Source organism: Panthera tigris, chromosome A1, assembly GCF_018350195.1.
Source record: "Panthera tigris isolate Pti1 chromosome A1, P.tigris_Pti1_mat1.1, whole genome shotgun sequence".
NCBI classification, from domain to species: Eukaryota; Metazoa; Chordata; class Mammalia; order Carnivora; family Felidae; genus Panthera; species Panthera tigris.
In genome coordinates, this window is record NC_056660.1 from 122,544,827 (window position 1) to 122,558,523 (window position 13,697).

Consider the following 13,697-nt stretch of genomic DNA (forward strand, 5'->3'; position numbering starts at 1 on the left):
GGAATTATTTCAGTTGGCAAAAGGTAATGGATAACATGTTTCTGGACTGAGAGTTTTCCAACTGTTTCTTCTCATGCCAGTTAATTCTCTCTGGGATTATATGATCATTTGTGTCCTGCCTGCAGTCACATTTCCTGAGCCAGTTTTCAGAATGTGAGGTAGGAAGTGGGAAAGGAAAAAGCATCATGAGGGAGACTTTGTCCAAAATTTCAGGATTGCTGTGTTTTGTGAAATTTGTTCCATTCTGAGTTTGTTTCAGCCCCCTGACCCCAGTGCAATCAAATGTGCCTTTGAGGAAAAAGCATTCGGGAACAACAGGAAGTATTTAGATGCATTTTATTCAACAGTAAGGCCAGCTAGGCGTTGTGGTGACCACATGGGATTTTAGAACCTTGGTTCTCAGCAAGGCCCAGATTTTTTAATGAGGACAGGATTCTGGCGCTTCCTATAGAAGAGATTGGAAAAAAAAAAAATCAAACTTTGCTGACAAAAAAACCGACAATGGGAGAAAAACAATGAAAAAAGATTAGCTTTATTTAAAATAGAAAGGTTTCAGATTTATTCCCACTTCTTTGTCTTTCAATCATTTATTCATTTACTTATTCATAAATTCATCAAATATCGATCAACGCTGTTGCTTACATACACTAAGGGATACAACAGAAAGGAAAAATGTCCTCACAGAGTGTGCAGATCTACTGTGGCATTACAGGAAACCAGTGAAATCAACCTCTAAGTCATCATTGGTTCTTTTACTCCTAATATCATTGTCCTAGCCACAAGATTTCCATCTTAGCTGCTGCCTGGCCTACTCCGGGATGCTCTAATTGGCTGATCTTTTGTCTTAGAACTCTGGGGATTAATATCTGTGGGATCTCACAAAAGGAAATCATATCTCTATCCTGATAACTGCCAGCTCTAAGCATCCTCCCCTCCAGATAAAAACCTCACTCAACTACCAACTCACTCCCAACTCACTACCTTTCCCAAACCAATTTTCTCTTCTGTCAGCTAAATGTTCTTAAATCCTGTAATTGTTCTTCATGAGATTGTTTGCAGAGCTCTCTCTCTCTCTCTCTCTCTCTCTCTCTCTTCTTAGCCATCCTTTCTTTGAATACACTGGTTTATAAAAATTCTTCTATTTCTCCTTTACTTGGGGACATCTGACTTCCATATATCTTTTTGCATGTATTTATCTGGACCTTGATGATTCTTCCTTTTAAGACCTTTTTTTTTTTAAGTTTATTTATTTATTTTGTGAGAGAGAGCATGAGCAGGGAAGGGACAGAGAGAAAGGGAGAATCTCAAGCAGGCCCCACACTGCCAGCACAGAGCCCAACAGGGGCCCCAAACCCACGAACTGCAAATTCATGACCTGAGCCAAAACCAAGAGTCAGATGCTAAACTGAGTCACCCAGGTGCCACCTTTTTAAGAGCTTTTAATGTCTTTTTGTTCCATAATTATTATTCATGCATAACACTTATGTCTGAGTTGTTTTAACATACACAGCGCAAACTTTTAAACACATTGACTTATTTCTCTACCTGTGCTGTCCAGTAGAGAAGACACCATCCCTATTCAGCTGTTTAAATTCAAATCAGTTAAAAAATGATGTAATATTAAAAATACAGTTTCTTAGATGTACTAACCACATTTTAAGCCCTGGTGGCTAGTGGCTTCCATACTAGACAACACAGATATAGAACATTTCCATCTTGAAGAAAGTTCTACTAGAGAACGCTGATCTATAGAACAGAATTTGACAGTACAGGCTCCCTAAGGAGACATAGAAGAGACTGAAAAAAGTCCTGACTGACTATATCTGACAAGCACATAATGAGCTAGGAGATGCAAGCACAACCCACCAACATGGGTTAGAGCTTGGCTCTAGTTAACTCTACACCATATTCATTTGGGGCTTTCAATGGGCAGTAGAGAGAAACGCAACATGGTACATTTGAAAATATTTTACTTTAGAAGAGACCACATTTTCTCTCTAGACCTGTTTACTTATCTGAGAGATACAGGAAGAGAAGTTACATTTTTCTGGCATTTAAATATTCTTCCCATATATGAATATTTTTGAAAAAATAGAGCAAGTAAGCAGGATGGGTAGGTTTTAAAAGCTGAACGAATGATGTGTCTCAGCTCTAAGCTCATATTTTCCCAATATTTCGCTATAAATATTGGGCCTTTTGGTCTTGGCACTTGGAAAGTTTCTAAATCTCAAGGCTGTTATATTGCTTTCTCCTCCCCTTGGATGGAAATAGGATGTTTGACCTTTATGTCAACAGCCTAGATCATGAGAAAATTAACAAGTGTTTTTGAGTTCCTTTTACAAATCTTTAGTGTGGAAATAAATTCACCACAAAGCAGAACACCTAATATTTTGGTTCTAAAACTTCAGAATGATAGATCTCTCTCCCTGGGGCCCTATTTCCACAATGCTTGCTAACACTGAGAATTTTCTGAAGTGATTTAAAGCAGACCAAGAAGAGAGATCATGTTATAGGGAACTTGGACTGTGGAATAATGGAAATAATACGCAGTCGATTGAGCTTACATCAAACCCTTTAATACTAAATCAGTTCTAAGAATAACTTAGAGTTTTCTGGACTACTTGTGCAATCTCTTTTATTTGTTTTGATTGTTCTACGCCATTATTTAACCTGGAATGCTCTTGCAGTGCTACCAAAATTCAGAGCCCTATTTAAATGACATCCTTTTCGTGAATCCTTTCTTGACCCTTTCAATGAGAAGACATCTGATTCTCTCTTTCACACCTGTAGCACTTTCCTCACACCTCATTTGATGCCGCTTTTCACAGGTTACAAGAAGCTACCTTGTTTGCCCTGATGAGTTCATTTCTCTTACTCAAAAGCACAAGGAAAGCAGAGGAAACTAGCACATTGCTGGACACATGTTAGGTGTTCAGTAGCTATGTGAAATAGAAAGTTTGTGGCAGATCTGCTTCTCTGAGTGCCTGAGTTTGATTCCCAACCTGTGATCACTTCAGAAAATGAGCTTCATTGAGGCTGGCTCTCATCTCCATAAATAAAAGTGCTATGAAAATATATTTTTGGCCACCTAATCTATGCGATTCATATATGCATTTTTGAGGGCTTTAGTTAACACAATCATTACCATCAGCAAGAATGATTTTTTTAAAGATTTTAATTTTAAGTAATCTCTATACCCAATAAGGGGCTCAAACTCACAACCCCAAGATCAAGTGTCACATGTGCTATCAACTGAGCTAGCCAGGTGCCCCTGATTTTTTTAAATTTAAAGGTATTTTGGGTGTATTAGCTTTTTGAAAATCTAGACCATCCACTGTCTTGCTGGAAAAGCATGTTTTTTTTTGTCATATACATGATTTTTAAAAAACTGGTTGAGAACCATTCAGATACTTTCCTCCTCCATTCCACTGTCCTTTCCTTAACACGTTTATCTTATGTGATTAATTCCTTTCTCCCTTTTGTTCAGCTTTTCTCCTTATTGGAATGCCTCACTCTCTTTCTTTAGGGTCTAGAGAAAGTGTCCAAACTTTTCCAAATCCTAGCAGGCATAATTAGTTGTTTTTAATCATGTTTAAACATGTTGGATTTTCTTCTGTATCTCACAAATTTACTTAGGCTGGTACCTGACTTTAAAGCATAGTTGAGAGGCACCTCGGCGGCTCAGTCGGTTAACCATCTGAGTCTTGATTTTGGCTCAGGTCATGATCCCAGGGTCATGGGATCAAGCCCTGTGTCCGGCTCCATGTTGGGTGTGGAGCCTGCTTAAGATTCTCTGTATGCCCCTCCCCAACTTGTGTGCCCATGTGTGCGTGTGCCCTCCCTCTCTTTCTCTCTGTCAAAAAAACATGTAGTTGAAAAAGCAAGGATTTGGAACCAGATCTGTCACTTCCTGCTGGTTGATTTTGAGCAGGTAATTTAAGCTCAGTCTCAATCTCTTCATGTGTATAATGGGCTTAGTATTATGTACCTCATAGACTCATGAATATTAAGTGCCTTGCACAATGCTTGACACAATAAATATTGTCTTTTATTGTAATACACACATAAATGTATGCATGTCTCTGGATAGAATCATACCAGATATAGAATAAGGAGAAGAAGAGATTGAGAATTATTTTTGGAAAACTACTTGTTTTATTTCTCTTGTGGTAAGATTAATGTTATTGATATATTGGTTGGAACTTAGGGGGATAAAATATATGAAAATGTGAAGACAACTAGCTTAAAAATATGTTTTAAAAGACACTCAAGTTCGTACTCACTTATTTTCAACACATAACAAGCATTCATTGGAATAAGTTTTTCCATCAGTCCCACAGACAGGAGCATAGATCTTGGTACATCCAGGTATTTCACTGTCACATTTAGCCTGAAAATGGAATTAAACAGAATTGTTTTCTGTCATTTTGTAGTCTTCGAGTTTATAACAAAATCTCTAAAACAGCTTTCACTTCCCTGGAGTTGATCAGCTTAAAGACAGAAGCCTGACTCCGGTGGGGGTAGTAATAATGAGAGTCTGAGAGAAAGAGTTCAGGGTTTGGAATCAGAAAGCCTGATTGTATGGACTGCCTCTGCTATTTACAAGTTGTGAGATATTGGCAGATTTCTTGGTTCCTCTGAACCTCAGTCACCTCATCTGTGCAGTGAGAAGGGTATTTTCACTTCGCCAACTATCTCATGATGGTCATGTGAGGTTTAAATGAGGTGAGTGTGATAATGTTTAGGTTTATATTGACTGCGGGCACTGGTTCCTCTCAGGTCAGCCACACCATGGGCATGTCTTCCTTGCCCACTGTGGCCCAGTCACACTGCCCTTCTTTCAGTCATGTGACAGACAACACCAAGTGCTTTGTCCCCTTGGAGCCCTGGCATAGCCTATTTCGTTGACATCAGCAAGAAATCAGAATTATGAAATGGCTGTCTTAGGCCATACTTGTTTTCATGTACTATTCTCTTTCAACCTCAAAACTATCCTTTGAACTTTTTATTATACTCATCTTCCAGGGAAGACAGTGAAGCACATAGAGATTAAATCACCCAAGCCACATAGCTGGTAATTCCTGGATCCAGGATTTAAACCTAGTTGGTCTAGGTCCTGAGCTTTGGCTCTTAACCCCTTCACTCTACTACTTCTACCCACCAGTAGTATTTTGCTAACACTCACTTATCCTTTATGACTCAAAATAAATTTCACTCATTTAGGGGCACATTTTCTGATCTAACCAGTCTAGGTTCCACATGGTACCAGAACTTCTTCACAACCCTTATCATTAGTGTAATTTATTCACTCATGCCCTTTAAGTTTGTCATCTATCCCCTCACTAGATATAAATGTAATGAAAAGAGGGACACTTCCCCCTCTGGGCTTCAGATTTATTGCAATTTACCTTATAAACACAAGGAAAAAATAGGAAAGTTAGATATAGAATATTTTTCTAGAGGAAGAACCAAGTTTATTATTTTTCTTTTGTTAGTTATAAATTAGGGCTCCACCTAGGGGATTGGGAAAAGTTTATACCAGCATGGTCAAGCTGGCCATAAGGAGGAAGGGCTATTTGGGGCGAAGTTAAAAAGAATGCCACCCAACATCCTTGTCCTACCAGCTAGCCTCAAAATATATAAAACCCCCTCACAGCGAGGGCTGTATGACTACATGGAAACTGCCTGTGTGTCAGTGCATTTGTTCTTCAGCATAAGCCCCTGTGGGGAAACTGTTGTTACTCTCCATACTTGTTAAGCCTTGCTAGTATCACACACCTGTCCTGATTTCAGGTGAAATTGAAATTGAAACGCTTGAATGTGCATTGATTGGGGCAAACAGTTCTAGCCCTAGAGGTAAGAAAGTACAAAATTGTCTTTACCTGTCTTTCCAGCAAGTCAGCTCTAGTGTTGCCTATAAAACATAAATCAGACATTGTGAGGTTGGGTCCTAAATGGGAGAAGCTAGCTCTGCTCTTATTCAGAATTCTCAGCTTCCATTGAAGACTGGTGACTTCTCTGCTGGCCTCTTCTGCCCCCCTGCCCCCTCAACCTTTTCTTATTTCTGTCTTCTCTCAAGGATATCTCACTGGTGTCCAATCACTCCCTGACTGTTGAAGCGTCAAGGAAATGAAGCAAAAGTTTGATTATGATCAAAGTATCTTAGTTCAGCATTTCACAAAAGTTGACCCATTTCTTTGAAAATAGAAGTGATTTACTTACTGCTTGAAATGTATCAGGTATGAAGCAAATATCTTCTGAATGCTCACTGACATTGTCACAACTGGTTACTAGACCTTTGATCTTAAATTAGTGATGTAAGAAGTCTAAGTATCTTTAATTCAGTTTATAGATGAAGATGTGAAGAGTTTATACGACTAATTGTAAAGCAGTTACCACTAGCAGTAACCAGGTCTTGTGATAACAAAACTAACTTGGAATGACATGTAAGTCTTTTTGTAAGTAATGTTAAACATGGAGCTCTTTTGACAACTCAACATCAGACCCTAAGGAACTCATTCCCTCTGTTACATTACACTGCCTATTAATCCAATTCACATTTATCCAATTCACAGATAGATGCTTAAAATTGCCATGCTGCATTCCCCGGAAAATAACAGGTCTTGCTGACATCATGTAGAGGATGGTCATTTTGGTTGAGCTCAATGAAGGGAAAAGGAGCTAACCTGATAGTATCCAAAGAAAGAAATGTTGGTGAGATTTGATTTTGATATTGACAGTTTCTGAAGTGATCTAGGTAAGGAGGTAGCTCTTCCTAGCTAAATGTCATAAGAAGCAGCAAGGCACTTAAGGGCTTGAAGAAGCCCCCTGGAACAGGCCCCTGACCTTATTTCGCTAGGACCAAAAGATTTAAGACTAAACTGTAAATCTAGAAGGTAATGGGTTTAGTAATGCAACAAGTCAAACAGGTTTTACTCAAATCAGAAAAATATGCAGGCACCTACCAGATAGCCGCAACAGGACCAAGGCACAGAGGAGGAGGATGCTTGTTACCTTCATGGCTGAAAGTTCTGTATCCAGTCAGTAGAAGATGGCATTGAACTCACCACTTCTTTTCAGAGCCCTGGGACTGGAAGGGTCATATAGACAGAGTGGCCACCCAGGCTCCACCTCCTGTCCTGTCACCAGATCTCTTGAGTTATTGATTGACTCGTGTTGATTGACTCTGTAGGATAACCTGACCCCAAGTCTCAGGAATGTCACCTGCATAAGAAAGGTGAAAGAAGTAGCAGGGGCCGGAATGTGCTCGGCCAAGACACTGTCAGAGAAGTTCTGGTGGTTAGTTGGTTCTCCCCCAACTTCCTCTGTGACTCTGGGCAGCCCTAGTGTTCTCATCTGTATGTACTCTGTAGTTCTGAGTATGTGAGCAGGTGTGGATATCCAAAAATGGGTCTCCATTCTTTCTTCCTTTCCTTCAGCTTTTCCATTTTTCATTTTTTCTCTTTTCTTTTGTTGCACTCATTCACAAAGCCCTACATTCCCAAAGGTAGCTGGCAGAGACACAGATTAGAAATAAAGAGGGCTCACTTCCCTAAGGCGTGTGTGTGTGCTTTGGGGCTAGATTGTGCTCTCCGGATACTTAATAGCTCTGTGTTCTTGGACAGATAGTTCACTTTTGCTGGGCCTCAGTTTATTCATCTGAGACCTGAAATAATAATAGCACTTAACTCAAAGTGTTTATCTTTCATTCAAATGTATGTGTGCTGTGTCTGCCATGTGTTATTAGGAGATAGTTCTCCATTGTCTCTTGTGTTTCTGCCTTTCTTATAAGGAGAGGCACGCACTGCCTGTGCTTCAGACAATCTTTTCAAAAGTTTGTACAACTAATGGACTTAGAGGGTGGAATAGTGTCTCTGTCTGGAACAAAGGGGAGGTTTGTTCACCATTCATTATAATAAAGATGATATCTCTCTCCATTGCAAAGATTAGGTGGGCATAGTGCCCTTTAAAAAAGATTAGGGAGAGGCGCCTGGGTGGCTCAGTTGGTTAAGCGTCTGACTCTTGATCTTGGCTCACTCAGGTCATGATCTTACAGTTCGTGAGTTCAAGCCTTGTGTGGGGCTCTGTGTTGACAGCATGAAGCCTGCTTGGAATTTTCTCTCCCTCTCTGTCTGTCCCTACCCTACAGTCCTCTCTCTGTCTCTCTCTCTCTCTCTCTCTCTCTCAAAATAAGTAAATAAATAAACTTCAAAAAAATTTTAAAAAATTCAAAAGTGAAAAATATTAGGGATTTTTGGGGTACCTGACTGGCTCAGTCAGTGGAACATGCAACTCTTGACCTTGGGGTCATGAGTTTGAGCCACCCATTGGGTATAGAGATTACTAAAAAATAAAAATAAAAAATAAAATGAGCATTAAGAAAATTAGAGATTTTTGAAAACATGGCCTCCTTCTCTGGAGCACAATGCACTTTCTCTGTAGGTACCACTTGGTCCTCTTTCTGTCACCCTGGAGAAGCGTAAGAAATCAGAACAGATGACACTGGCACTCTAGCTATTGCTACTGAATAATTAAGTCCCTTGTCTCTGACTCAGGAGTCTGTGTTTTCTGCCAGAATCCCTTTAACTGTGGCAGGCTAACTTGTTAGCTTCCAAGTAGGGTAAAACCTCAGATCCCCCCTGGTCTTGGACTGTGCTCATGTATGAGGATATATCAATGAATAAAAATGACAGTCTTTGCCCTCATGGAGCCTCCACTGCATTTTATTTGGAGGAGACAGATAATTTTAAAGTATATCAGATGATGATAAATATTATGGAGAAAAGGATAAAAAGGTTAAGATGCTGGAAGATCAGGATATAGTTGTTATAGATGGTCAGAGAAGACCTTGCTGATTAAGTGACATTTGAACAGAGACATGAAGGAAGTGAGGAATTGAACCAGGCACATATCTAAGAGCACGCACTCCAGACAGAGTAAAGCGAGTGCAAAGGCTCTTAGGCAGAATCTTGCTTGACACTTTTGAGAAACAGCCAGGGTGATAGTCTGGCTGGAGAAAAGTGATAGAGAGGTAAAGGAAGCAGTGAGGGCTGGGTAGTGAAGGGCTGGGTAGGCTGTAGTAAGGACTTTGTTTTTTAACCAAAGAGAAAGCCGATGGAGACCTACGTCACAGGAACTACATGATATAGCACTCATCCTAAAAGTTCATTTTTTAATGCTTATTTATTTTTAAGAGACAGAGAAAGAGCACAAGCAAGGGAAGGGCAGAGAGAGGGAGACACAGGATCTGAAGCAGGGTCCAGGCTCTGAGCTGTGAGCACAGAGCCTGACGTGGGGCTCGAACCCACAGCGTGCAAGATTATGACCTGAGCCAAAGTCGGGCGCTTAACTGAGCCATCAAGGCACTCCCTAAAAGGTCATTTTAACTGCTCTGTGAGAATAAACTTGAAGGCAAGGGGAGCAGCAGGAAAACCCAACTTCTTGGCTACTGTACTAGTCCACCCAAGAGATGGTAGAAGCAGAAGGAAGAGGCTGACTCTGTAGTTCAGGTGATCTCAATACGTAGAGATCATTTACAACAATTTCTGGCACATGGTAAACACTTAGAGATATTGCCCATCACCATAATTTTTGTTATTTTTTCAGTATTTATAATGCTGTTCCATCTGACAGGAATGTTCTGCATCAGTGAATCCTTCCTCAGTCTTTAAGATTCACTTCAGGTGTTGTTTCTTAATTGGAAAACTTCTTGTGCTCATTCTGGGCTACCGCGGTATTTTGAACCTGGTTGAACCCAACACCTAACACATTGTTGAAACTGTGTATATGACTGGTTCACCCATTCCTTCTGTTTCAACCTTCACCATCCCAGCTTCCTCCTGCTTCACTACTGCTCCTGAACTTGTTCTTGTTTAGGTCACAAATTCAGGTCAGTTATTTCCATGGACACTTTTTCAGAGCACATGGCTTCTAACTCTTCACATTTGATCACACTGAGTATAATTTCTTTTCTTGGGTATCACGACTGCATAGTCCCCTACATTTTCTCATACTTTCTTGATCCTCATATCATCTTCAACCTCTTTATTGACTCCTCTTCCTCTTAATGAGTGAAGATTTGAAGTTTCTCAAGGATTGGTCCTGTGCCTTATTTATGTCTCACTTTTCCTTTTCCTTAGGTGAGTTCAGTCATTCACATCGTTTAAATTATATCTATATAAAATCCCCAGATATGTATCTCTTCCTAGATGTGTCCTCGGTTCTTCAGACCAGATATTAAATGCATTCTTGACTGTTTGGACGTGCTATGGGTACTTCAAATGTACAATATCCCGTACTACTACTTGGATCATTCACCACAAGTATTTTTCTCTTCACTCTCCCCCTTGCTTCTCTGCCTTCCAACTGGCCAGTTAAGCCAAAACCTAAGTGTTCTCCTTGATGCCTTCACTTGCCTTTAACATGCATCACTGTCCATGCTTAATTTGTTACCAAGTTCTCTTCTTGAATCTGTATCTGAAATCAGCCCTGAATGCTTCTTCTCACCTTAAACTTTTCCTATCAAAGATGATGGCATTATTGTCTGTGTCCCTCCCTGAGGGTATATCTGGCCTTGAGAGATGTAGATTGATGTTTGAAGTCTGTGGCTTTCTGAAATTTCCTTCAAGACAGTATGTCTTGTTATTGCTTTCTCAAGAAATAACTCCATGGAACAGTCCAGTGATCTTATAGAACAAACATGATCATGCAACTCCCCAGTTTCCCATTGTTCAAAATCCTCAGGAAGGGTTTAGGCGAGATTAGGCTCTTTTTGACCTTTCTCACTTCATCCCTCACCAGTTTGCTCTTTGCTCAGTCTGTCAAGCTACGTGGGTCATTTCTCTGTTCCCCCTTAATTTCTCTTAATAGGGAAAAAAGCTTTTAGGTTTTAACCTTCGAGACTCAGGCTCAATATAATTTTCTCATGGAGCTGCTTTTCCAAGTCTTACCTCAGTCTCTGTTGCATCTACATTAGGACTTACTGTTATTTTATTTCATGATACCCTGCATAACACTTAAATTTCATTCTGTAGCTGTTTGTATGATTATTATGTACTATCTGTTCCCCTTTAAGGAGCAAATATGGTTGCTTGGTAGCTGCAGTACCTAGCAAAGTGCCTGGAAAATAGAAGGTTCTGAATAAATATTTGCTGAAAACATGAATAAAGTAATAGATGTTTATACTTATTTCCTTGAAGACCCAGATCTATGCCTTGTTTGTTTCTTAGACATTTTTTAAAATGTTTATTTATTATTTTTGAGAGAGAGAGATAGTACGAGCGCGGGAGGGACAGAGAGAGAGGAGACAGAATCCGAAGCAGGCTCCAGACTCTGAGCTGTCAGCACAGAGCCCAATGTGGGGCTCGAACTCACCAACCGTGAGATCATGACCTGAGCCAAAGTCTAATGTCTAACCAACTGAACCACTCAGGCGCCCCTATGCCTTGTTCATTTCTGTGTCTCTAGTGCCTGCCACAGGGTACTCATTTATTGGTTCATTCCATCTTTTATGCATTCAACCATTGTTGTAATTCAAATACCCATTGAGTTCCTACTATTTAAAAGCTCTGGCCTGACTGCTAGGGAAATAGATTTTGGCTTCTGCCTTTATGGAGTTTAGGCCGAGCACTGATAGATACAGTTTAAATGAGTAAAAATTTTTTTCTTTTCATCTCAAAGCATAATTTAAATAGCAGCTTGGTTGATGGTAAAAAGGTACTAATAGCCACTGTAAAGGGAGTTAATATTCGAGAGAAGGAATTTTTCTTTGACTTCATAAGCAATCTGAGGAAAAGGGAACTGTCTGGGATCTCGTTGCAGAAACTCTTTAGGTAATAATACCAGCAGTAATAACATTCAGATTAAGACCTGTATTATGCCAAATCCTGGGCTCTTTCTACCAAACGTTGATTTTTAAACATTTTGAGTGTGTACCCAAAGCAAAAATAGAAATTTTGTGGTATAGCCTAATGTATGCATACATATGTGTAGACAAATTGTTAAGAAACAAAAGCATAGCCTTATTCAATATGACGACTCTACATGCCTTTTATTCTGTTCTCATAGTTCACTGACCCTGACTTGCATTGTGAAAAACTATTAATGACAGTAACTATGCTGCCTTACAATCTTCTTTTCTTAAGTGTTATAAAAGTAGGATAAAATTGGGGTGCCTGGATGGCTCAGTCGGTTGAGCATCTGACTTTGGCTCAGGTCATGATCTCACGGTCCATGAGTTCAAGCCCCGTGTTGGGCTCTGTGCTGACAGCTCAGAGCCTGGAGCCTGTTTCAGATTCTGTGTCTCCCTCTCTCTCTGACCCTCCCCTGTTCATGTTCTGTCTCTCTCTGTCTCAAAAATGAATAAAACGTTACCAAAAAAATTAAAAAAAAAAAAAGGGTAGGATAAAATTCTAGTTAGAGGCTGGTCCTAACATTGTGATGAGAAGGGGCTCTTGGGAGGCCATAGATTGAAGAGGTCATGAAGAGACAGACCTGGTTCCAATTAGAAGTCTGCCATTTCAACTGTGATGTGACTCTGGGTAAATCTTCAACTACAAAAATGCATATCATAATATATTCATTTAGTGTGAGAATAAACGTAGAAAAGCAATAAATACTATGCAAAAGCTTTATGCTCCATTTCCCCTGGAACAATCATTGCTAGCTGGTAATAACCTGACTCTTCCTTCCACAGATTGGAATAAATGGATAATATGTTGAGGCTTTATATGATCACTGTCTGGACAGAATAAATATCGTTTGCCCTAAGATGGGCATTGGCTGGAATAACTCTGCTACTCTGCTAGGCTATTGGTTGTATTTAGTGTGTTTACATGGCCTAGCCTTGTGTAAATCTCTCCGTCTGTCTCCTTTTCCTCTCTGTGCACATATTTATGTGTGCATGTCTTCAGGAACTCAGCAAACATACTATGACCTACTTCCCTCTGTTTCAAGGACTAATTATTCACCTGAATAAAGAAAAAGTTTAAGAGAACTGTTTAGTGGGTGCTGATAATACTTGCTGGAATGGGGATGTTGCTTGGCACCTGCTGATTTTCACATCCTGTGCCCAAGGTTTAACTGGTAACAGAAACTAGTGACATGGAGTCTCATGAATTTAGCCTGATGTGTGAAGACCTCTGACTTAACTGCATCTTAACTCTTCCATCTTATTTTTCAGTATTCATGGAACTTCATGGCTTGTCTTAATTATAACCATTACTGCTGAAAATTTTCAAAAGTTTCTCTGCCAGGCACCATGGTGCTTTATTTCCATCATTTTGAATCCCTATAGCATTATTATCTCCATTTTACAAGTAAGGAAATTGAGATTGAGGCACAGAGGTTTCAGTTGTTATGTTCCCTGGTCACAGAGATCAAACACTGATTAAAAATTTTTAAAAATAGTCAAGTGCACACAGATACACATATACAGATATACATGTATATATACACAGATGTACATTTTATGTGTGTGTGTTTCTGATACGTGACTTCAAATCTCTTATTAATTCTTCCTAATGCACTTCTTTATGACCCACCACTTCATACTCTGAAACAGTAATTATAGCAATTTGAGCTTAATGACCTATTTAGAGCAGAGGCTTCTACTTCAGGAGGCCTGGGTTCCTAATTTAAGGTAGCTACTGAAAATCTGAAGTTTTTGCAAGGTCTCTGTATTCTGTGGGCTTCAGTTT

The 13,697-nt window shown here is 39.7% G+C and overlaps 1 protein-coding gene across 1 annotated transcript; it reads right to left on the reverse strand.

Moving 5' to 3' along the window:
• Positions 1–365: 365 nt before the first annotated feature.
• On the reverse strand, positions 366–7,057 carry SPINK1 (serine peptidase inhibitor Kazal type 1). The gene is made up of 4 exons (XM_007079952.2): positions 6,966–7,057; positions 5,883–5,914; positions 4,284–4,390; positions 366–445 (listed from the first exon to the last, which is right to left on the reverse strand). The coding sequence occupies exons 1-4, from the start codon at positions 7,018–7,020 to the stop codon at positions 400–402; spliced, it is 240 nt and encodes a 79-aa protein (XP_007080014.1). The 5' UTR covers positions 7,021–7,057; the 3' UTR covers positions 366–399.
• Between the last annotated feature and the right edge of the window lie 6,640 nt (positions 7,058–13,697).

Coding starts and splice junctions, on each gene's coding strand:
- SPINK1 (XM_007079952.2), bottom strand. CDS start 7,020: ATGAAGGTAACAAGCATCCTCCTCCTCTGTGCCTTGGTCCTGTTGCGG. Junction 5,915..6,965: donor GGTCCTGTTGCGGCTATCTG/GTAGGTGCCTGC, acceptor TATGTTTTATAG/GCAACACTAGAGCTGACTTG. Junction 4,391..5,882: donor CTGACTTGCTGGAAAGACAG/GTAAAGACAATT, acceptor TTCCATTTTCAG/GCTAAATGTGACAGTGAAAT.